The sequence below is a fragment of the Athene cunicularia genome (genome assembly GCF_003259725.1).
Source record: "Athene cunicularia isolate RWA chromosome 12 unlocalized genomic scaffold, athCun1 chr12_part1, whole genome shotgun sequence".
Classification (NCBI taxonomy): Eukaryota; Metazoa; Chordata; class Aves; order Strigiformes; family Strigidae; genus Athene; species Athene cunicularia.
In genome coordinates this window covers 10336055-10358919 of record NW_020799116.1, presented here as the reverse complement: position 1 = coordinate 10358919, position 22865 = coordinate 10336055, and the positions used below count along the sequence as shown (strand labels likewise).

At 40.9% G+C, this 22865-nt stretch overlaps 1 protein-coding gene across 10 annotated transcripts in view; it reads right to left on the bottom strand.

Annotated features, from left to right (window-relative positions):
- CHL1 (cell adhesion molecule L1 like) overlaps positions 1-22865 on the bottom strand; it is a 103494-nt gene that overhangs the window by 43238 nt on the left and 37391 nt on the right. For all 10 annotated transcript variants that reach the window (XM_026857325.1, XM_026857322.1, XM_026857324.1 and 7 more), the window contains exons 2-4: positions 12140-12327; positions 10058-10163; positions 8208-8398 (exon numbers count right to left, since the gene is read on the bottom strand). In XM_026857325.1, the coding sequence (XP_026713126.1) occupies positions 8208-8398; positions 10058-10163; positions 12140-12230 (388 nt within the window). In that variant the 5' untranslated portion in view covers positions 12231-12327. The remainder of the gene's footprint in view (positions 1-8207; positions 8399-10057; positions 10164-12139; positions 12328-22865) is intronic.

Genomic DNA, 22865 nt, shown 5'->3' with positions numbered 1-22865 from the left:
TTTAATAAAATATTTACCTTAACATCACCCTTTGCATTCTCTGCCTTCAGTTGCTATTATTGGCAAAGTGATACAGAGTAATGACGCATTTTACTAAGAGTAAGAAATCTCTGCTAGCATTCTTCATTCATAAAGTGCACAGACCATAGAACTGAAAGCCAGGCAACCTAATGGTGGTGTTTAACACTTGTCTGTGATGTTCATGAGCTTTCCTTAGGCTTTATTTTAACGCATTTATTTTTAAATTCTTCTATAGCTCCTTTGTACTGTCTGAAAGGGACAACTCAAAGCCAGCAGAACCAAAGCCTGAGGCTAAGATTGGCAGAGAGGACTGTGCACTGACGGGTCCCAGGCTGTTCCTGGGAGATCAGAAACCAGACTGGGAGTGCAGTATGTTCTGGGAAGTCTTGGCTAAAAAATTATTCCCAAGAAGCCACGGCAAGTCAATGCAGGGGAGGACAGAGAGGAGGCAGCTATTCCGCCTTGTGCCTGGAGTTGTCCCAATTCCTCCTCATCTCTAGAAGCAGATGAAGCAGAAGTCTGGTTTAGAGACTATATTGCCTCCTCATCCCCTCAGCTGTAAAACCTCTGCTGTGCAGACCTGCAGACTTTCTCTGCAAGCTTGTCCATTGGGATGCAGGGACGGGCTTTGCACAAAAGAATACAGAGGGGTGCACAAAGGCTGCACTATTTGGGCTTAAATACAGGTTAAATAATTAATGGATCAAGGACTTGTTTAATCACCCAGAGCATCAGCACTGATGACAGTAGACTGTTCAAATCCTGAACCACGCCTGACAAACCTGGGCAACCTGGCCAGCCTTGGCAATCAAAACACAACCAGAGCACACCCAAGAAGAGGGGAAGCAGAGCTGGGCTGGAGCTTAGAGATTAGTGCAAAGAAAGCAGTCTGCAAAATGTAACCACTCCTTAAACAAATTTAGCTAAGACAGTTTCAGGGTAGACGTTGTCTTCTGCTTTCATTTCAGGCAAGTTCAAACTAGCAGAAGTTTCAGTTCAGACAACTGCATTAAATATCAAAATTAACAGCAATTAAACAGCAAAGGAATGAAAACATCCTGGCTGGGCAGAGCCAAACTGGCACAGCAAACTTTGCCATCCTGGTGTTCAAGTCTTGACAGGGAACTCTGATAGCGACTAAACAATTTGAAACTTCGGTGGTCCAGCAGCTCCACAGGATACCTGCAGGGTCACGCTGAAGGAGTCAAACCAAGGGAGGAGGCTGAGAAATGACGGGCAGGACTCTGAGGAGACTTCATACATTGTAGGATTAGTAAACATAAGAAGAAGCAATCACTATAATGATGATTGCCTGAATGCAGACTGTGCATAGATTTTTTTTTTTTATCTCCAGAAGGATTATGAATATGTTATGAATTCTTAAGAGAGGCAAAATGGAGCTAATAAGCATTACCCTCTCTGTAGGTGAAATTTCAGATAACAAAGGGAACTATATATTCAAATCCAATACATTCATTCACCTATAGTCTTCAAGCCCGGGAAAATACATCTGATGACTGCTGGAGAGGTGGAACATTTTTCAGTGGGAAAAAGCCCATTTCTCAATCTAAAGTTTATTTATTCCCAAAAACCATATCACTCTCAACAAAACATTAGGAAGCTGGCTCAGGTAAAGGATAAGGGATTTCTGGCTAAGCCAAAGAGAACAGCAGATAGACTAATAGTGAGATCACTCAGCTAGGACATTGGAAACTCTTGTTCAAACCCATTTTTTGCCTCATTTGGCACAACTAAATCTGGGTCTCCAAGTCCCAGTTGGGTGCCATAACCACTGGTCTTCTCAGCTAATTTCTGTAGCCAGTAATTACAGAATTACATAAAAATATATTAAGTCCCACTAGGAGACGGTGAAAAATCATGTCTTGGTGTAATTTGCTGGCAGCTCAGACATTCATCTCCAATGCATGACCCAGGTATCTGCCTCTGGATTTCGCTGGAGGAAGCAGCAACTTGAACCCAAATGTTCTCCACCTCGAACAAGTGCTTGAACCACAGGTGGTCGGGGCTTCTGGGTCCTTCCATGATGTTTTATTTCACTTAGTTCCTTGTGAAAAAATATTGAAAAACTTTGATTTTTCCCTCAATGCATAACTCTGAGCATTTTGAACTCATGAAGTTTTGCAAGAGAAGAAAACTTTCATGATAAACTCCTGAGCCAAACCTTTTGACAAGGATATTTTCTTGCTGGGGTCCCACTGGTCTCAAAGATTAGAAAAACAACTGCTTCTGAATTCTGCATGAGGAGATTTATTAAAGCTAAGAAGCTACTATCACATTAGACTTTGGCTTTTGCACATTACTCTTCAGTATGTATATATAGGCAGTATTTTTATTTTTTTTTTTCAGTGTTCCTCTGTTTTAATTAGTGGATATTCCAGAATCAATCACTAGTGATTTGTGGCTGATCACAGAAACTATCACAGCTGAATTAAGCTTGAAAGATTCATACAAGATTAATTGTGCCATGAAAGTGTTTAATACTGTATGGAGTTATCAATGCAGCACATGGACACTGTAAAATTTACAACCAATTGATCTCTTCGCAGCGATACCATTAAAACTGTCATGTCTATCTTTCATGTAATTCCCCGCACACAGATATAATGAGAGGGGACAGAGGACCCAGCATAGCTCCAAGTGCAACCTCACACATATGCATAACACAGGGGAGAAAAACATTATTTAATGACTGAAAAAGGCTTGCTGAAGTGCCAGCAGGATGGCTTTCATGACACAAGCGATCAAGTGGCATGTATGAAACAGCCATAAGGAAGATGAAAAACCACACACCTGACCTGTTATGGAGTCATCTTCTAAAAGACATATAAAACTCTCCAAACAGTCTTGAGAAGGGCTTTGTTGCCCAAGTATTATTTCCTGACAAGACTGTACTGTGAATGCTGTATAGCACTCAAAAACCAGAATTACAGTTATTTGACAATGTGTAAAATCCATGGAAATGGAAGATTATCAGTGTCCAGAGTCGTTTGTGCAAGGAACCAGGCTCAGTTTAATCCCTGGGGTGACTCAAAGTTTAATGACTGAACTGTATTTGAGATTAGGTTGAAATACCACTGGCATATTAGGTTGGCTGAGAGAAATTTCAGAAAGGAGACTGGGTCATTCCATCCTACCTCTTATCTGGTCAGAAAATGCAGTATCTCAACAAAAAGCAAACTGGAGGGAGACCAATACAATGCGATATAAAAATCTGAGTTCAGCAGTACGGATTCAGAAATACAGCCCCCAGAGTTGGGGTTCTCCAGTCCCCAGCAGGATCGCTTCAGATTTACTCTGGTAGCTATTAGCACACATCGCCTTACAGATTAGCTTTTGTCCTACAGCTCACTACAGTGACTTGACACTACTACAATCATACCGAGGATGGCAATTTATACCAGTTTATATGAGAATGTCGACCATTCAATCTGATATTTTACATGTTTATGGGTAAAGTATTGAGAAACTGAACTGAAGGAAAAGGGTTTCTTCAGGTGACTGTAGAAGTCTTTGAGGCATCTGGTTTCTGCAAGTATCTGGTGTAAAATGGGAGTCAACTCATTACGGTAAATCAGCAAATAGTAAATATTTTGGAAAACTATTGTAGGAAAACATCACTATACCCCAGGCCTGTTTTTATAACATTCTCTGTGGATGCTGCTGGAGATGTGTCCTGGGCTAGATGGATGTTTAGCCTGACCCATCATGGATATTCTTAAATTCTGCCATGCAAATAAATTCTTAAAGGATCTAAGAGTGAGGAAAAGTGGAAATAGTCAAGAAATTTCTATATCCTGGAAATTCCCTGCTCCTGAGACTAATTAGTAGCTGACTGATTTGTTATATGGATCTGTGTATCTTGTGCATTGAACAACCCAACCCATCGAAGAATCTTAAGCGTGACTTGCAGTCACCGATCACATAAGTTGTGCTCAGCACAGGCTGGGCAGCTTCCAGTACTCCTACCAGTGCATCGGTTGATATTCTGATCCATGTAGTATAAGCAGTAGTTAAATCCATAATTTTCATTGCAGCCTTTGAACTGTTTATGAGATATGATCCTGTTATTTATTGATTTTTTTAATTGCTGTATTAAATTGAAAAACTTAGGAAAGCCCGGCTGTCAGGAAGACTGTGGCTGTCAGATACTTGCTCTCAAAGAAGCTTTTATGATGAATCAGTGATGGTCTTTTTTGTCTGTGTAAATATCTATCGTCCTATCCATAATGATAATTGCTGGCAACAATCAGGGTGATCCCAACAATTTAGATGGCCAGAAAAGTGGTCAAAAGGTATAAGACACTGGTTTAGAAGGCAAGAGGTTTAAATTTTTTTCCCATCATCTGCAAAGTCTCTTTTGTTTTTTCTTCCATAAAGGCTATACTGAACACCTTCACAGAGCGTGTTACTGAGACCTCCTATTTCAGTATCAGCTCAGTATCTTTTAATATTTCACAATATTCACATCCGCATTTTTGATATTATCACTAGTTTTGGTTTCTTTTGGAATTCTAGAACTACCATCACTGGCATAGCACGGCCTGCCACTGAACAATTTTATGTTTAGGCTGTTTCCATCTTCAGATCTTCGGTCTTTCGGAGCAGTGGCTTTAGAAATACTGAGCATAAATAAATCTTAATGCAGTATACCATGAAGAGTCTTTTACACTACAGTTAATTAAAGAGGTTTAAACTGTAGTTCTTCTCCTTCCTCTGGCATTGGGCCTACTCAGTAATTCAAGCAACAGATTCCCTAAATACAGGAGGAGGGTAGCTGAAGTCTGTGTTCTCACCATTTAAATTCATTTTCATGCTGCATGTATCTTGTAACAATCTGGACTTTGTAAATGATGCAACCACATAGAGATCCTCAGACCCCATTGTTCCCCACTCCCCTTAATGTCACCATATACAGGGGAGGTGTGGTATTTTCATTATGTAGGTGAGATTTAATGATCATTTCTGCTGACATTTCTATTGCTTTCCTGGAATGACTACTGTGAGTAAACAGTCTTTTGTTCTCCCCTTCAGCAGCAACCTTACAGACCCAGCATTCTACTTCTGCAGTGTAAATGTAATTTATGAAAAAAACTGGCCTAGTCTGACTTGCTGGGTTTTTCTTCACTTCATTGGCATAATGACTTGCCAAGTAGCTTACATTTTGCTTGAATACAGCTGGCAAAGCACTGCCACCTCTGCATCATTATCATGAATGCATGTAGTGATCTCACATGTACCAGTCTCTGCTTCAAAACTTGTGGGTGAATAGAGGTAATTTATCCCAAACTCTTCTGTGTCAGTGATTGCCTAATTTACAGCGGATCTGTGCACCAGCAGCTCTCTTTCACTTGAGTACAGTTGTAGACTATCCAGCACTTTAGAAATTCAAAGGTGTCTTCTGTTACTCTCTGAATCCTGTTTTAATTTGCAGCATCTACATTGCACCATTAATTGAAAGAATTGATGGCAGAAGAGTATGAATAAAAGTAAATGTGCCTTAGAAGGTGTGGGATTTGGGTAAATTCCTCTATTATCTATAACATTTATTTATTTTCTGGATTTAGGACTTTGCACATGTTAGCACTAAAATTTCCCTCACACTTGATAACAACCATGTTTGTAACTTCTCAATCTGTTGCTAACTACCACTGGCTATGTATTATCTACTCAAGTTAGTATAGAAATTTTTCATTAAAAGCAAAAATTATCTGCTCCAAGTATAGATCAACAATCCGGGATACAGACATTAACTTGTTTTTCATTTTTAAGCATCTTTTCTAATTCACTAGGCAATGAAGTATCAGAATATTCTGCTGCTGGAGGTGACACACCTTCACTGAAACATGACACAGAGGTCTTGAACTCCTCTGAAAATTAATGAGTCTGAGACACTTTGCTTAAGAGAAGTCATATTAATCCCAGTGCCCTGGCCACATCCCAAAATTAATAATTATTTCCTGTCCAAAGCTCTGATTGACTGCATCACTATCCTGCTCCTGACTGAAACTCCAGTTAACATCAGTTGCACTGTCCTACATCACTAGTTCAATGAACTTCAACTTACTGTCCTAACACTTTGTGCAGTTCTCCTCCACTCAGGAATGCTATTCCTTTACAGCAACTGCAAGCTGGTAGAGACTAAACCATATAGCAACACGTCTAATTTCAGTAATTCCTCACCAAACACCAAGCTACTGCTTTAGGGAATACTATGCAATACAGTGCAACATGAAACAAATTTCCCAAGGAAAAAAATCCATTAAACTGTTTGGAAGGAAAACAAATCACGTTTTTCATGAGGAACACTCATAAAAATACATCTACATGGCATCCTTAGCAGCCCTCTCCCATGAAATCTCCCAGCCCCTGTGATATAACTTATTTTCAACATGACCACAGTGCCACAAATCTCCCACCTAGGCTATGTCTAGAATGCTTCTCAGGATTATATCCTATAAAAAAGAAATGACAAAGATGATGATGCATGTTTCTCATAGCCCATTTCATCTGCACTGACATGCTAGAAGTAGTTTTTGTAGATAGGTAGCCATCTCCTGTCGTATCAGTTGTATCAGCATTGTCCTAATCAGGACCTTGAACTCTGCATCAGTAAATTTCATCCCACTTCTATAAACCTGGTCCTTAAAATCACCCGCTTCCTCTGCCCTCCCTCTGTGCTAATGATGGAAGGACAAGTTTCTAGTATCAGTAATTTTTACTACTATATTTTTAGCTCATTTTCTATTCAGTTCCAGGTCTTTTAATATTCTCTCTGTAAGTACTTGTACCAAACCCTGAATGCTACTGACATCAGACTAATGAACTCACAGTTGATTGGATAACTTCTCCTTGAGCTTTCAAATATTTGCATCAGTTGCTATTTTGCAGTAATAAACAGATAATTCTCCCATCCTTCCCCCCAGCTTCTGTTCCATGTCCCTTGCTCTGAGATGGAGATGATACTGTCTTCCCAATTTCTGGGCACTCAGTCACAGTTGCCAAGCTGAAATATTACAGTCTTATGACTCCTAACAGCATCTACTTTACAATAAATGTTTAGAAAGCAAAACCATCACATAATTCCTAATTCTTGATCAAGTAAACTTTTTCAGTATTAGAGAGACCGCTCCAAATTTAATTCAGGAGTCTCCCCGAAATGACAAAGTGTCTTTTATACTTCCCCACAGAGATCTGACTCAAATCAATTTTGTTTTCTCTGGCAATGACTTCCTATTCCTTTATTGTCTGCTACATTTTTAATATATTCTAACACTATTTCATGATCTATGCCATTATTTCTATCTTTCATGAACAGCTAATACCTTCCAGTAACTGTACTGCAGTTAACTACTCTGTATTTCTTCTGCTATGTGTTTTATCTCTCCAAATATTTTAATTTCTGTATCTTCATGATGTGGTGACATCAGCTCACAAATTGTCTCTGCCCAGCTTAAGTAGAGAATTTACCACACAACAACCCTTATCAATATTTATGCTTTCTTTTTTAGAGAAAAAGTATTAGAAGATGAAGCATCACAAGAGCAAATCATAGCTCTAAGCAAATACAAATCAGAAAATAATTTTACAGGTTTTATGGCAAAGGCAAAGCAAGTGCTTTATAAAGGCATTCAAATTGTCGCACCAAAGCAAATATCTGTCATTGAACATTCATCTCTCCCAAGATGTCTATTAAAAAGTTTATACTAATTTACCCACTAACCTACCCTTTAGAGGCAAAGTGGGGCAGACAATACTCAGAAAGAAAAAGTAAATAATAAATGTTTTCCAAATTAATATATCTGGGAAAACATATACATAATCTACCCAGTTGCTTTTGTATTAATTGTTGTTGGTAAGGAGTATCAGTATCAGTGCTTGGAATCCTGTAAGGAGTCGATGTCCACAGTACTGTCTGAAATCTTGAGTTCAGATTTGGTTTCTGTCCTCAAAACTAGGAATGAAATAAAATCATTCCAGGGAGCACACAGAGGTTTTCCTTCCAATATTCACTGAATAACAAACAGTGCGTGTTTTACCATACACCACCTTAGTAACTAGTTCTCTTCCATTTAATTTGAGGAATCAGTTTCCACCTTAAAAAAAAAACAAAAAACAAACAACAACAACAATAGAAAAACCCCAACAGAATCAAAGTAAACCCTTACTTGGAACAATTAGCTCAATTTCTTCTGACATGGCAGTTCCCAGCAGATTGGATGCAAAGCAACGATATTTCCCTTGAAAATTGGTGATGATTCCACGGTTTTGAATCACAAATGTTCCAGAGTTGTTAGATGCAACTATCCTTGGGTCAGATAATAAGTCAAATGGTTTTCCATCCTTGGTCCAGTTAAAGCTGAGAAATAATACAAGTGTTACAAAGGACAGGTCATAGAACAGAGAGCACTATGGTACAAAAAGCAGTAAATATGGGTCCAATAGTGTACCACGAAAATAAAAGAAAAAACTTGAAGTAAGAGGAGAGTGTTGAATGGTAAAATGACCGCTGTGCTCCCATAACTTCTGTCAGCTATCGGGAATGTGTCTCCTATCAGATACTTTACTTTTGGATAATTGACTGTGACATGAAATAAAAATACGAAGCTTAAGGCAAGGACAGTAAATGAGAGAGACCATCTGTGAAAGCAAGAGCCCACACATTGAAAGGAAGTAAAGCTTTGCAAAAATGTCGTGTTTGTAGGAGAGCCGGCACTTCTGACTGGCAAGGAGTGACAGGAGCTTTTCTCACCATCTACAGGAGATACCATGGTTGGACCCAGAAGAAACTGAGATGACTCAACTGAGTGTTGACATAGAATCACTTGTAGTTCTGATACTACTCGGGTGTGATTTTGATGAATGCTGAAGTATTGATCATAGTTTATGTATCTGGAAGTCTCAGGCGGCTTGAAATTGGGCTAAGCCATTTCAAAATCAGAGACCGTTTGAAATTACAGTATAACATGCATTTAGTGGAAAACATATCTTTGTCAACATTTTGCAATGTTTTAATAGAACAAATTAATGGCAGCAGAAATATATGTTTTGGCACTTCACCAGTATTGGCAAAACTGCCTTGTGACCTGTCTGGAGAGGAATACAGGTTCCTATTGCCTAGCCAGCACTATCACATACATTTAAATATACCAGAAAACTTTTCACCAATCTGCTGACAAACAGTGAAACAAAGGAAATTTGGTATCACACTACAAATCTCCATTCAGAGCCCAGTTAAAAGGATCAAATATTGATATTAAAATAATATTTGCCTTTTTAAAGCAAGTTGAAATTATGTTGCAGAGAAAAAAGAAAGGAAGGACTAAAGAATAAAAATTACATGCAAACCAGCTATTAATTTAGCCCATACACCATCCAGTGGCAAAAGTCTCAGGAAGAGATTTTCCTTGTTATTATTACATTTTTCGTTACATATTTTCGTTATTCACATTTTCATTAAAAATCTTTTTCATTTTTACACTGGTGTAAAATACATAAAGCTTATCTTTGGATATTTATTTGAATAACTCCTTGTGTGTATATTTGTAACATCACCATGGTTGTGATGATGTTAGATACAGTCAAGGTATCTGATAAAATGCAAATGTGATCTCTGAATACATGGTTTATTGTGCTCGGTATTTTTAGGGTTGCTGTGGAAAAGGCAGAAGAACAGCTGGGACCCTTTGATTACCATTACACACCTCCTATCTTTTGCAGCACAGCCCAGACAAGCTTTTTTAAATCATGGGTTGAACTTAGCACATGCCAGAGAAATGAAACATCTCCCAACAAGAAAAAGGCATGTTGATATCTATTCACAGAATGAGTAGAAGTGATGGAGCAACAAAAGCTGAATGGCCTAAATAGAAACCCAAACCTTGACCTTGCCTTACGATGATGAGCAGGTTACCAGACATCAGCTACTCCTCCCCTCCTCAAAACCAGAACGATGTTTGGCAAAGGCTAAAAGCAAACTCAATTTCTGCTTGACTCTCCAGGCGAAAGCAGTACTCACGTGGGCTGTGGGTTTCCTCTAGCTTCACATTTAATTGTAAAGTCCTCATCAAAAGGGTAGGCAACCTGGGTGTGAGATTGCTCTGTGATTGTTGGAAGCTGTGCAACTGAACACAAAGAGGTACCAGGTTAAAATGCCATCCAACAAAACTGTGCTCTACTCAGGTCCTTTCTGGAAAAGAGACAGGGTCAGGATTGCCATACTCCTGGAAAGAGTGAGGCTTGCCTTAAAAAAAAAAAAAAGGATGATGATGATCATCATCATCTTCCTGGCACTGAACACTCTTATTGCTGTGGCAGCCAGCGGAAGGCTGGACAGCACTGGCTGCATTCGACCTGCCACTCACGGGCATTGCCCACACACACTTCCACATCTGACCAAACCATCCAGGGCAGAGGAAACCTGGGGCCATGCTAAAATGAAATCCAAAGCATTGTTGAGCATTGTTGTGTGGACTGGTAAATTTATTCATTGTTGAAGTCAATAACTGGCTTTTTAATCCAGACACATAGACATGCACACAAAGTAGCAAACTGCTATCTCCATCCTGGATAAAATAGCCTGGATAAATTTGCCAGGAAATCCATGGCCCGCACAGATGACTTAATACCCCCTCCAGGGTACAGCAGGGAAAGAGCCATTCCCAGTCACACAGTCACACAATGATGTTTCACTAACTTTTTTTTCTAAGGGAATTAAAGTGTTGCAAATGCCTGTGTAACAGAGCCACACGAGGGAGAATGCTCCCTGCAGTGGAGCTGGGGATAATAGGATCATCACATTGTTATAAACAGCCAGGAAGAAAATTAACATGCTCTTTGGTTTCTCTTTTAAGTCCAGGAAGCTCAATGCTGGAGCGAAACATGGTGTCTTGCCATACCATGCAGTCTCAAAGCTGAATACTCCCAAGCTCACCAGCTTCACTGATCGGACATAATTCCATTTTATTAAAATATAAAATGCTTCATTAAAGCAAATTAAGGGCTAGATGGTTCCCCCGTGTAGTTATTTAAAAGCAATGGATGCCCAGACAGTTTGTCCTGCACTTTACAATCACAGCTCCACTTTTGCCTTATTTAAACACAAGGAGCCACTATGGTACCTTCCTCAAAAAAAACCCTTCTACTTTCAAATGCCACTAAACAAGTTTGGATAGCTTTTGAAAAATATCCCATAAACCTGCTTGACTGCCTTTTCCTTTGCAGCCAGGGTGATTGGCAGACTCCAGAGTGCTAACAGCTCATGGCAGGTCCACATGATGCCCTGAAACTGCTCCTACTCTGAGGCTACAAGACCCAAAGCCAGAGGTTTATTTACTTATTTTTCCCCACCAAAATTTATAAAATCCTATATTATAAAGTTTTGCTTTGTTGTTTCTTTCCCCCCCCAAAAAAAGAGCAAACTGTAGCTTGCAATCCTCTCAGTCCATTTATGTTTGAAAAATGCAAAACTTGGGAGGTCTGGGCTGTAATCCAGGCAGCAGGGTCCAATGGCTTTCACTGGATTGTCCCCTATGAGCTTCACCCTGTATTTTACACGTGTCTTGAAACCACACCAACCATGTAAAACAGGCAGTTTGAATGCATCACAGCCAGAGAAGGGATAAGGGAGGTGCTCCCCAGGGCAGGATGCAAGGCATAGGAAATACTTCTCTGGGGACTAATGTCCGCCCCAAGACATACACCTGCTCCTTTTTCAGGCTGAAATGGCAGGTTGCAAGACAAGTAAGTAGGAGTATATGTACATCAAACAAGCTTCAGGGAGATTCAGAGCCAAAATGAGGAATTTATGTGAAGGACAAAACCAAAACCTCAGAGCTAAGTGGTATGTTGGATCACAAACACCAGATATATATTATTAGACAAGTTTACTGCTACATTTAAACAGGTCCAAACAAAGTAGCTTACATTTTTATCAGATCTGAGTTTCCCAAAGGCCATGTTCTTGCAGAATTAAATACAAAATGGAACAACTGAAAAGCAGGATTTAATATTTTTTTCTTCAGGGAAAGCTTGATTAAAAAAAAAAAAAAAAGATACCAAACCAAAACAGCAAAGTGTTCAGTAAATAGCTATAACTCACCTGATAATGGTATTTCAATACCTGCTGCCAAACTCAATACAAAGAAAAACAGGCATATGGTGATCCCTTTTGTGCTTAACAGCATCTCCATCACTCTTCTGTAAACAAGGAGTCCAAACTGAATGAGAGACACCTTATGCTTCCTCTCACCGTCACTTCAAATCAGATGTAAGGATGTGAAATTGAGTCTAGCAAGGAGAAGAAACAGCCATATTAGCTTGCAATATTAACTTGGCTGTAACAAGGTTACTAAATTAAAGGAATGCTTCAGGATTTGCAGCAAACTGCAGTAAGTGGTACAATCTCCTCTCCTCTCTCACCACCCCCCTGGCTTTGGGAAGGACCTCTATTAAGTTTCTAACAAAAAAATACATGCACAAAAGTACAAATTCATTATAGCATAGAAATATAATTATTTTTTGTTTTGCAATTAGAAGCAGGGATGGTTTAAAATACAGTATACTTGTAATCATTAAAGTTCATAAATTTTTCTAATGAGAGTTGTGTAACTTGGAAAGAAATTTAACAAATCTAAGGAGAGAAATTTGGTACACTAATGACCTCGTTCATAAATTTCATGTGTCTTTTATCTTTCATTTACGTTTTAAAAATGACACAATCTAGTTTATTTCATTAATAAGAACCAGAACATGAAACCCTTGCTTTTCTTCCATAATCCCAGAACTACTATACATCGGTTTTACACAATCTATTATACATCCTGAGGTTCTGCATTACAAGGCAAAAATGTCAAGCGGCTGCCAAAAGGAGAAGTATTCAGCTCTAATGAGCATTTACGTGTAATTCACAGAGGAGTAAAGGAGAGAGAATTCTACAAATGTGGTTTTATGGAGGATTTCAGTAGTCAGCATCATTCATAATATCTCAGTGAAATATTAACCAGTGTAAGATGTTTTGTACTGGTGCATCTTCCCACACAGCCCTTACGGGACATCAGTCTCAAGAGAATTTAGACCTCAGTTGTCAAGATAATTTTGTGAGAGCTATTTTTAAGACAAGGCTACTATGACAGAGGTAAGGACCAACCTGCTGGCAGCCCAGCCCTGCCCCGCATGGCAGAGTGCGCGTCGATTCAAGAGTTCACCAACAGAGCTGTACAACTGTGACCAGGTATTTCCAGACTAAGCCTGACACACACTGCTCTCGTATCTTCGCACATACTACCCAGTTAATCCATGGATCAGAAAAGCAACCCCAGGGCCACTGAGAGCAGTCACATGTGGGGGCAGCAGGGGTGGGGCCTGGGCAGCACACTGGGGATGCTTGCCCTTGCCCAGCACAGCTGGCTGCAGCTGGAGCAGAGACAGCACCAAGCCTTGCTCAGCCCATGACACTTCGCTCCTCATGGCTGGTTTGCTGGACCTCTACAAAACACAGGCACAAAGCAGAGATTTCCCTTTAACCCTGCACATTCCCTCTGGCACTAGCTCTCAGAGAGGAGGATCAGGCTGTGCTGTGGCCTGTTCTCTAGAGGCATTAACAGGATAATTTCTGTTCACACAGGCACCAGTTCATGGAAACTTCCTAGAAGTTAACATCTTTGAGACCAAAACCCCTGGATGAAGCTTGAAATTCGCCAACAAGGGAACAAGGACAGATACTATAATCACATAAGCCTCATTTGTTTAGAAATGAGGCTAAAAACCAGAGGTCTTACCTTAGGCAGCGAGTGTTTGCTGATGGAAGAAGGTGACCAATCTGCTTAGTGCCTCCCTCTGCAGAAGGGAATGGTGCAAAAGGGCACCACCGGGGATGGGGATCTGCTGACCGAGCTGCCACCCCCAGAATGTGTCTGGGTACAAATCAGGCAGAATTGGCCAACATCAGTAAATTCTGTTTTGTGGCGGTTGATATTTCCCTCAGTTTGATTTCTCCTGGCTTTGACTTGTGAGCAATAGACCTTACTAAACATCCACCCAATAAAATCTGGGCTGTATCACAGCATGGGGGGTACACGCCAGCACAGCCACATGGCAGCCCTGGCCAGCAGCTACCTGATGGCTGCACAAGTCCTGTCACTGCGGGACTGGACTCTCCTACCCTGCCTTACCCGTCCTGCCTGGCTCGGTTCCAGATCTATCTGGTCATCTATGGTAAAAGAGATGCTCTGACTGCAAACCCTCTAGCCACACAATTGCAATTTAGGCTCATAAAATTCTGACCGGTGTTGCTGCTCACAGATCGTGCATCAGTGGTAGCAAAGGCCTCTTCTCCCCCGTCTGCTGACAGCTCTGGGGACCAGAGCAGCCCCTGCCCGGATGCTAACCAGAGGAAGGGGAGCTAAGATTACAGGTGTGCAGCTTGCTAGGGTTGCACACTGAGGAGTAGGAAACTTGTTTTTATGTGACTGTTACAAAGCATTGTATAGATTCAGATTAAATTCAAGAAAAAAACAGGAAAACAGCTTGATTCCTTAACGAAACCCATTAGCTCACAATATCTTTTTTTTTTTTTTTTAATAAAGTGACAGAGAGCAAAGAAGAAATCTACTAAATAAAAAGGATATACTTTATCATGTGATACAGCACAACTTGCCTCTGCAGGCTGCTGTAATTAGTTGGTCTGTCTAGCGCAGCGTTCTTTTTCCCTGCATTGAATACTAATGCAGGGGTCGACAGCACCAGCATTTGGAAGCAGCAAGCATTTGGGGACAGACAGTGCTGGACTTGTGCACAGCAATCAGATACTTCCAAAGGCTACTTGGAAATCTTCCTGCAGCTGCATTTAACCTCTGCCATTTTATTCTGTGGCAGTTTCCACGAGGTACAGTCCCGGGGTGACGTGAATTAAGCAACAGTACCTCTGCGGAGGTATTTACCTAGTGATAACTATCCGGCAAGATAAGGTTCCTGTTCGTATGTTATATATATTACCCCTAAGGGAGTAGCAGAGGCGTTCTCCTGTCTGTGATGTCTACGACAGCAGTTATTACGGAAGGCTAACACTTAATGCGCATTTCCCCCAACATCCCTCGACTCAGCTGGTCGCTCTTCTGTGCTCTGTTCTGGACAGCGATGGTCCTCGGCAGACGGACAGGTGAGATATATGTCCTCCCCGCAAGGAGATCTGTGCCAAGCGATTAACCTTATTTAAGGTGATGTATAGACAGGGCTGCCAAGCATGAGGCGTTTAGCATGGCTGTCACGTGTTTGGCTGCCCTACCAAGCCTCAGGCCCACAGCTCAGCTGAAACTGGAGAGTCTCTGATTAAATCACCAACACTCCCTCTCATCTGCACCACCCAAACAACCCCAAGCCCCTTCCCTAAATTAGCAGTATCAGACATCCTCCAGACACCCCATCCATCCTGGCCTTGAACACAGATGCATACCCAAACTTCAGGCAGCACTATCTTTTACTTCTATGATGACTAAACTCCAAACTAAAATTTTTCATCTTGTGCCAGTTCCTAGCAAATGAACAACGTAGCTGCTTAAGTAGTTTGGAGCAATAAATGAGGGAGCTGCGCAAGCACTTGGCAGCTGTGGGCAGGTTTCGGTCTCACTGGTGCCAAAGCACAACGCTCTCCTGGAGTTTAGTAAGTGCCAAATCTTGCAAAATCTTGACCTTGGTAAAAACATCAGCCCTGCTTTCCGATCTGGTGTGCTGGATCAGGCCCAGAGCTTGCTGTGGACCCCTGCTTTTTCCCAGGAATTCCACATCCTCCTTTGTTCTCACAAGGAGCTGGCTGCAGCATCCCTTGCACCAGGCAGGGAGGTAAAAGATTACGAAGAAAACCTTTCCTTGGTACAATGAACGATCATATATGCTACACCAAATGTTACACTCACCAACCCTCCTCTTCCTTTTTCTTTTCCCTCTCCTTTCCCCATTTCTATCTTTATGTTCGCTTTTCTGTGCCTCAGGCTTAAGTCATTTGAATTCACTGCAAATACTTATCTGTAGTTCCTTACCTGCAATTCATTATTTACTGTGCTGTTCAGTTAATAGTAAATACTGATTGCTCTATGGACAGCTCATTTGTTTGTTTAATGAGCTGCCTTTAACTTACAGTGAGCAAATCTTTCAAAATATCTGTATTTCTAAGGAGTGATGCCGTTCCAGATTCTTTCATTGTATACCACTGCTTCCAGAAATGTGTAATCAAAATATTGGACAACTAAACAAGAAAAAAAACCTAAATTTTCATTTATCTCATCAACCTAGTGAACAATTTTCCCTACATGTAATTACTACATTAAAATTGCTCATAAATAGTAGCAGGATGACAGCCAAAATTTCAGATTACTGGTCTACTGTTTCCAAGAGAAATTAAATTGCACTACTAAATATGGCATCAATCTCAGCTATTTGGTTCCCTCTTAAAATATGTAAGATTTGGTCCCTGTGTAAGTCCTGTACAGCACAAATATTCATGAAAGTACTGGATTCCCACAGCTTAATACCGGTACATTTCTGAGCTGACCTTTTCATTAGCTACAATCAGATTTAATTTCTAAATGAAATACATGTTACATGATTGTTAAATAGAAGTCATTGGTAATTAGAAATTACAGACTTCAGTGTAGCCCCAGCTACAGAATAACAGAACAAAACTCTGCAAAAAAAATTGCTTCCTGGTATGAGAAATAAAAACTTGGTTATTTAATTATACCATATGTTGCAGGTTAAGTGACTATATAGCACAGGAGCTTAATTAAGTACTCTCACTCTTTCTCGATTACAAACCCAGAAGAAAAATATCCCAGACACAGTGAAAAATGTCCCCCATCCCAAAACGGCAGCAGTCCCTGCTGACCTGGGGGCGGTGGCAGGACTGTACCCACAGCTGACAGTTGTGCCAGCGCGGCGGGGACCCAGCACGGTGAGCACTGATGCTCCAGAAGCGATGCCTCTGCCTCCGTCCCTGCACAGCTTGCAGTCCGAGGCCAGCCTTGACCCCGCAGTGCCCACCCATGTGCCCCTGAAGCCCCCTCACTTTTGAGGGCCTTTTGGTGAGGCTGGTGGTATGAAACCCAGAGATAAGACTCCATCAAAGATCATAGTGAATGACCTCAGGTGCTGGGGAATTTGAGAGTGGAGGGCAGCAGGGATGCTCCACCTGCCTGTTTCCACCCTCACAGATCCGAGCTTCATGCCCCAGTTCAAGCGAAGCTGCAGGTGACACCTACAATGACAAGGACTTCTACTCAGAAAGTGTTCATCTCCACCCCAGGGAGCCTCCATGCCCATCTTTCCCTTCTACTATAGAGTCTTCCAGCAAACAGGTGACAAAAAACTCATAAGGCAAGGAAATGTGTTCAGTGTGGAACAAAGTGGTCCCTCAGCTCCCAGAAGAGGGGCCAAGGGTCCCCTGGGATACAGGCAGAGCCCTGGAGCATGCAGGATTAGTCACCTCTGTGCTTTTCCGTGCCGCGAACAGCAATACCTCCCTACTTCAGTAATTAGCTAAGAAATGTTGAGATTTATGCTAGTGAAGCCTCAGATGTAATGCTACAGCAACAGTATTTATGCAGCTATAGTTAGTTGGGGGTTTTTTCCCTGAAAAAAACCCCACATGCATAGTAACTCATGTGTTTGGAAATGAGGAGCATTCATAAGGACCCATTGTTGTACTTCAGGTATCAATGTCATCCATAGCTGTTCCCCTAAAAGCTTTTTGACATTCCAGTGTTGGTAGCAGGGAGAAGATAACCTTCACTCGACTCTATCCCAATCACCTATTTTTGGATGTTCTCAGAAAAGCAGCCCATGATGCATATGCTGGAGGTGATTAAAATTATCATCCAAATTAGAAAGATGTTCTTCCTTCCATGGTAAAATATTTCCAACTACACTGTAGCACACAGCCATGAAGGCTTTTTTTGAGATGCAAGTCCACTCTCAGGAGGGTTAGTGAGAGACATCTATGTTTTATTTATCTTGCAAAGGATTTTATAAACATTATTGGACAGCACATGTAAAGTAAGTTTTCGGTGCAGTTAAACAACTTCAACACTATTTCACAAAAGGTATGTGTTTCAAATATGATTATGACTATTATGCCTTCCCAATTCTGTAATCCATCAGCCTTTCAGTTTCTCGAACCACAAAAAACCTCTAAAAATGTGATAGAAAGAATATAAATAATAAATATGCACAAAAGGCTATGAAATGTTTTACTGTAGCACAAGCAGCAGTAAAACATTCAATTCAATAACCAGTGTAAGTAATAGAATTAATTTCCCTGGGACAAGGTTTTAATAAGTATCTCGGGATTTGGGAAACCCTGGATTTCTGGAAAAGATGTCAGATATCAGCTGGGCAGGGCACCTCCCGGCCAGGCACTCGCAGCAGGGTGACAGCTGGTGCCTGTCCCTGAGCCGGTGCTCTGCTACCACCCAGCTCTGACCGACAACTCAGGTTGATGTTTGTGCTCACTGTGTGGAAACTCAATTTATGCTCTCTCTGTCTGAGATCTACTCTGAGCTAAAAGGAAGTTGAAAAGGTGTACAAGCATATCCCCAACCCCGAGAGAAGGCAGCTGGCACCAGCTATCCATTTTTGAAAATACTCCCAATCTACTCCCAGGTGTTCCCAACAAAATCCTAAAATGCAACCTCGCTTAAATCTCAGTAGATCACACCCTATGCTCTCAAACCATTCAAAAGATAGCTATAAATGGTTAATAATTTCTCTTGGTCATCACTCTGCCCATATAATGGCACAGCAGCTGACAGTTTTGATTTAATTTGTTTCATACATCTCCTCGCTGAAGCACTGTAGTACTAAATCACAGAGTACAAGGACCATATTTCTTAAAGTCTCGCATGTCTCTTACACACAAAAAGTGAAAACTAAAGAAATGTGGTTTCTAATCAGTACAAATAATCTGCTTGTTGGTAGCTGTCTGCTGACATTTGCCAGTGTGAGCCTTCTTCCTACGGTCTAGAGGTGCATGCTGCCAAAGGATGTGAGGTCTCAGGTTTTCCCGAAAAAAATAAACAAAAGGATTCCCTACTGTCATTTCACTAATATGATTCATACAAACCAGACTGAATACTTTTTTTTACTTTTTTTCTGATTTTTCTTTACACCTTCCAACATGCTCCATTGGATGGCTCCTTTCAAGTCAGCCAGGTTTTTAAAAATAGTGTGGAACTGACCAATATTTCTGGCAACATGTGACATTTAAACTTAATAAATAATTTGTCAGTACCTATTTTGGTCTCTCTGCTCAACCCATCTAATGTTGATTGGACCTGACTTAGCCCAGCAGAGGATCGTTTGTTAACTTTAAGTCAAGCAATCTTAAATAAAACTCCCCACTTTTGCATTTCCTTCCTGTGAAAAGTTGTGTGAGCACGCTTAAGACCCGCAACATTTGACAAAACCACCAACTTAATAGAAATTACACAATTGCTCAAAACAAAGTGCACTTTTGTAGCTGTGGATATTCATGGTGGAAACCTACTCAAAAAGTAGGAACCCTGCAAAGTCGGTCAGGAGACCAGGTTTGCCAGTCCCATCAGACCAGCTCTGCTGTAAGCTCAAAATGCCTCTGAGCAGTACTAGCAATAAAGACTCAAAAGAAAATCCAGCATGGAAATCAATACTTGGTTTAGCTTTTTCATAACCAAAGAAATAAATGTTAACTGTGAACAGTACATTGTTTATGATGAATGCATCATTAAACTTTAGTTGTAACATTATTGACATGGCACTTACAAGTAAATTGAGATAACAGTTAATGTGGTTATTCCTACCATTAGGAGCACATACCCTGCAGCCAAATTCCACCGTTATGGATGTTCTTAAATATGTGAATAAATACAAGCATCTGTATTGATTTAAAAGGAACAAGAGTGCTTAACCACAAGTAGGACCTCAGGTCACACTGGAGTGGATCTAGATGATCCTCCCCTGGTACATACATCCTCCCCACGTCCTATAGCTCTCTGGGGACTGAGCCGGATACTGCATCTAACCTTTTGTCCATAATAGCTACCAACAGGCCTTTAGTCCACAAATTTAAGTGCCTTTTTCTTTTTTATTAATTGACGATGTACCTTGACCTCCATCACCTGAGATAATGAGTCCCTCACTATGTGCAGTGTTAAACTCGCTGCCTAATAATCTCCCTGATTCTCTGAGGTCCCCACCTCTGCATCACTTGCGATCATGCAGTTCCCCGCAACCCCCCCTTTGCAATCCCACTACCAAACTGAACTCTCCTCCAAGCACCAGCTTTACCAGAGCACGTGCATGCGGTGGGGTAACTTAGCTGCCCAGTTTGGTCTCAGATCCTGCTTCTCTGGTCATCCTCACTGCATGTAAAACTGTTCTTTACCCAGATCTGGGGTCAACCGGGCAGCAACACTGAGCAGTGGGAGCACTGGGCCACTACAGCAGCTTCTGTCATGGATGAGTTTAGGTCTGTAGATGCAAACAGTCTTTCCTTAATGGGAACAAGTCTATATCTCTACATTAATCTTCTTCTAGCCTTCTTCCAGTTCTACAGTGGCAGCAATCTCTCTTTCAGGGGAAAATCTGGATTTAAGGTAGTGTACTTGATCTGTGTATACCACGACCTGCAGCATAAATTACTGATGTGTTTTGCAGACTTCTGAGAAATCTACGGTCGTTTAATTAGCAACTTCTTAATGCGTCTAAAGTTAACTGAATTAAAAATACCACGATGAAATCTTAGGTTATATTTTTTCACTGCAACATAAAATGCACTTTGCGTAATACTTGTACAAGGATGATAACATAATGTTCCTGGCTTTACATATATATATATACACATATATACACACACACGCACATTTATGGATGTAAGAGCAGTGCAATCTCTCCAAGTGTATCTGTTGTATCTCCTTTTCTTAAAGGTATGGCCATATATTCATTCATTCTTTGTTAATCAGCAAAATCAGAGAAATTATTCCAGCACAAGGAGATAACACTGTAGCAGAGGAATGTTGTGAACATGGCTTTTCCACAGACCTGCAAATACTCAGTGACAATCACTCCCCCTTGCTGGTAACAAAACAGCACAGATTTGAGCTTTGCAGATACGTCTGAATGCACACTGGTTGGTTAAAAATTAAACTATTGTCTGAGGCTTTTGCCATTATATTTTTCCTTGAGATACTACATCTCCTAAATGAGCTTACCACATTTCTGGCTGAAACTAGTTTTATATTAATTGAAATTTTCATTGGCGATTAGCATTTCAGCTCATAGGTCAAGCATGAAGCATAAAACAAAGTACAGTAGCAACTGGGCTGGATGACTGGGAATGACAGCGTCAGCCATGCACAAAGGAAATAAAAGCAGGTTGCAGTTTGTTTTCAGATGAGACTGCTAATGACAAGCCTCCTCCAACAGAGGCAATGAAAATTCTCCTGAATTTCAAAATGAATTTGCAGCAAAAGCACTTTCTTCTTTTGTACGCTCATTCTCCCTCTTTCAAAGCACAGAATAATTGCAAAATCATGAGCTTTCTCATGTTAATAACAACAAACAAACACATTCTAGTAAAGCAACACCTCCTAGGAGAAATCCTGCCTCACCTTGAAAACCTCTCTTGAAACCCAGCTCATGCCACAGTTAGTTTTAGCCACTGCAGCTCCTGCCCCCCAGCACATCATTCAGCAGCCACAAAGCCAGGCAGAGCCCTCTTGAATCGAAAATGTGGGCAGGGGATCTGCCAGGCAGAGCTCCTCGCAGGCCTGGAGTCTAACGAGACTGTTCATTCAGCATAAAGCTCCGTGAAAAAACAGCATATCCCCCTCCCAAACACACAGATGCCTCCAAAATCTGCCACGGGAGAAATTCTGCACTCTACCAAGTAGTAAAGGAGCAGGGAAAAAAAAATTACAGCACCCAGCACCTAATGGGTTCCATTTGAGAGCGTGGTGTGCTTGCGGTGCGGGAGCAATCCTCGCGCCAGAAAAATCATCTACAACAGAAAACACTGCAGAGCAATGATGCTTCCACTTTGTGTTAGTGATTTTCACAGCATGGGTTTGTGTTTACTTGAGAGTTCCCTGTGCTAGTAGCAAGGTGACAATATGAATAGGGGGGAAAAATAAGGTATTTAATTGCAAATAAATTACCTCCATAAACAGCAGGAAGCAGCTATTATTCCCACTTGAACCATTAGGGATCAGTTTTTCCTGATGCATCCCAGACAGGTGAACTCATTCACAATGTACAACACTGGCAAACACTGTCAAATATCAAAAATTCCTAAATCTGAGTCCACTGCTTCATCTGTGCCATGCAAGATGCACACTTACCAGCACTTCTCTGCCTCACGGACTCGCAGAAGGCTCAGAGTGCTCCCAAGATTCTGAGAGGAAAATCCTGGCAGGCTTAACACAAGAAATCCTAAAACCAAAGAAAAACTAACATCAAACCTGAAGCAAATCTCCTTCTGTATCAATGTTATTCTTGTATCTCAGCACAATAGCACTACGAGACACTGAAAGTCATTGGGACACTGTGTTTCTAATTCAAATTGCAGTCAGTGACTCATGACAACAAAGAGTTTCATGGCAAGCAATCTCGTGTACTTTCTGCCTTCCTCTGATTTTTCCCCCTTCTGTGTAATAAAACAGATTAGCTTTTCCAGCTTCATGGAGGATCTCTTGCTTTTCCTGATAACTCAAGGCCATTAAACTCCCAACATTTTCCACATTGGTAGAGATACAAGGGATTACTTAAAAAAAAAAAAAAAAAAAAAAAAAAAAAAAAAAAAA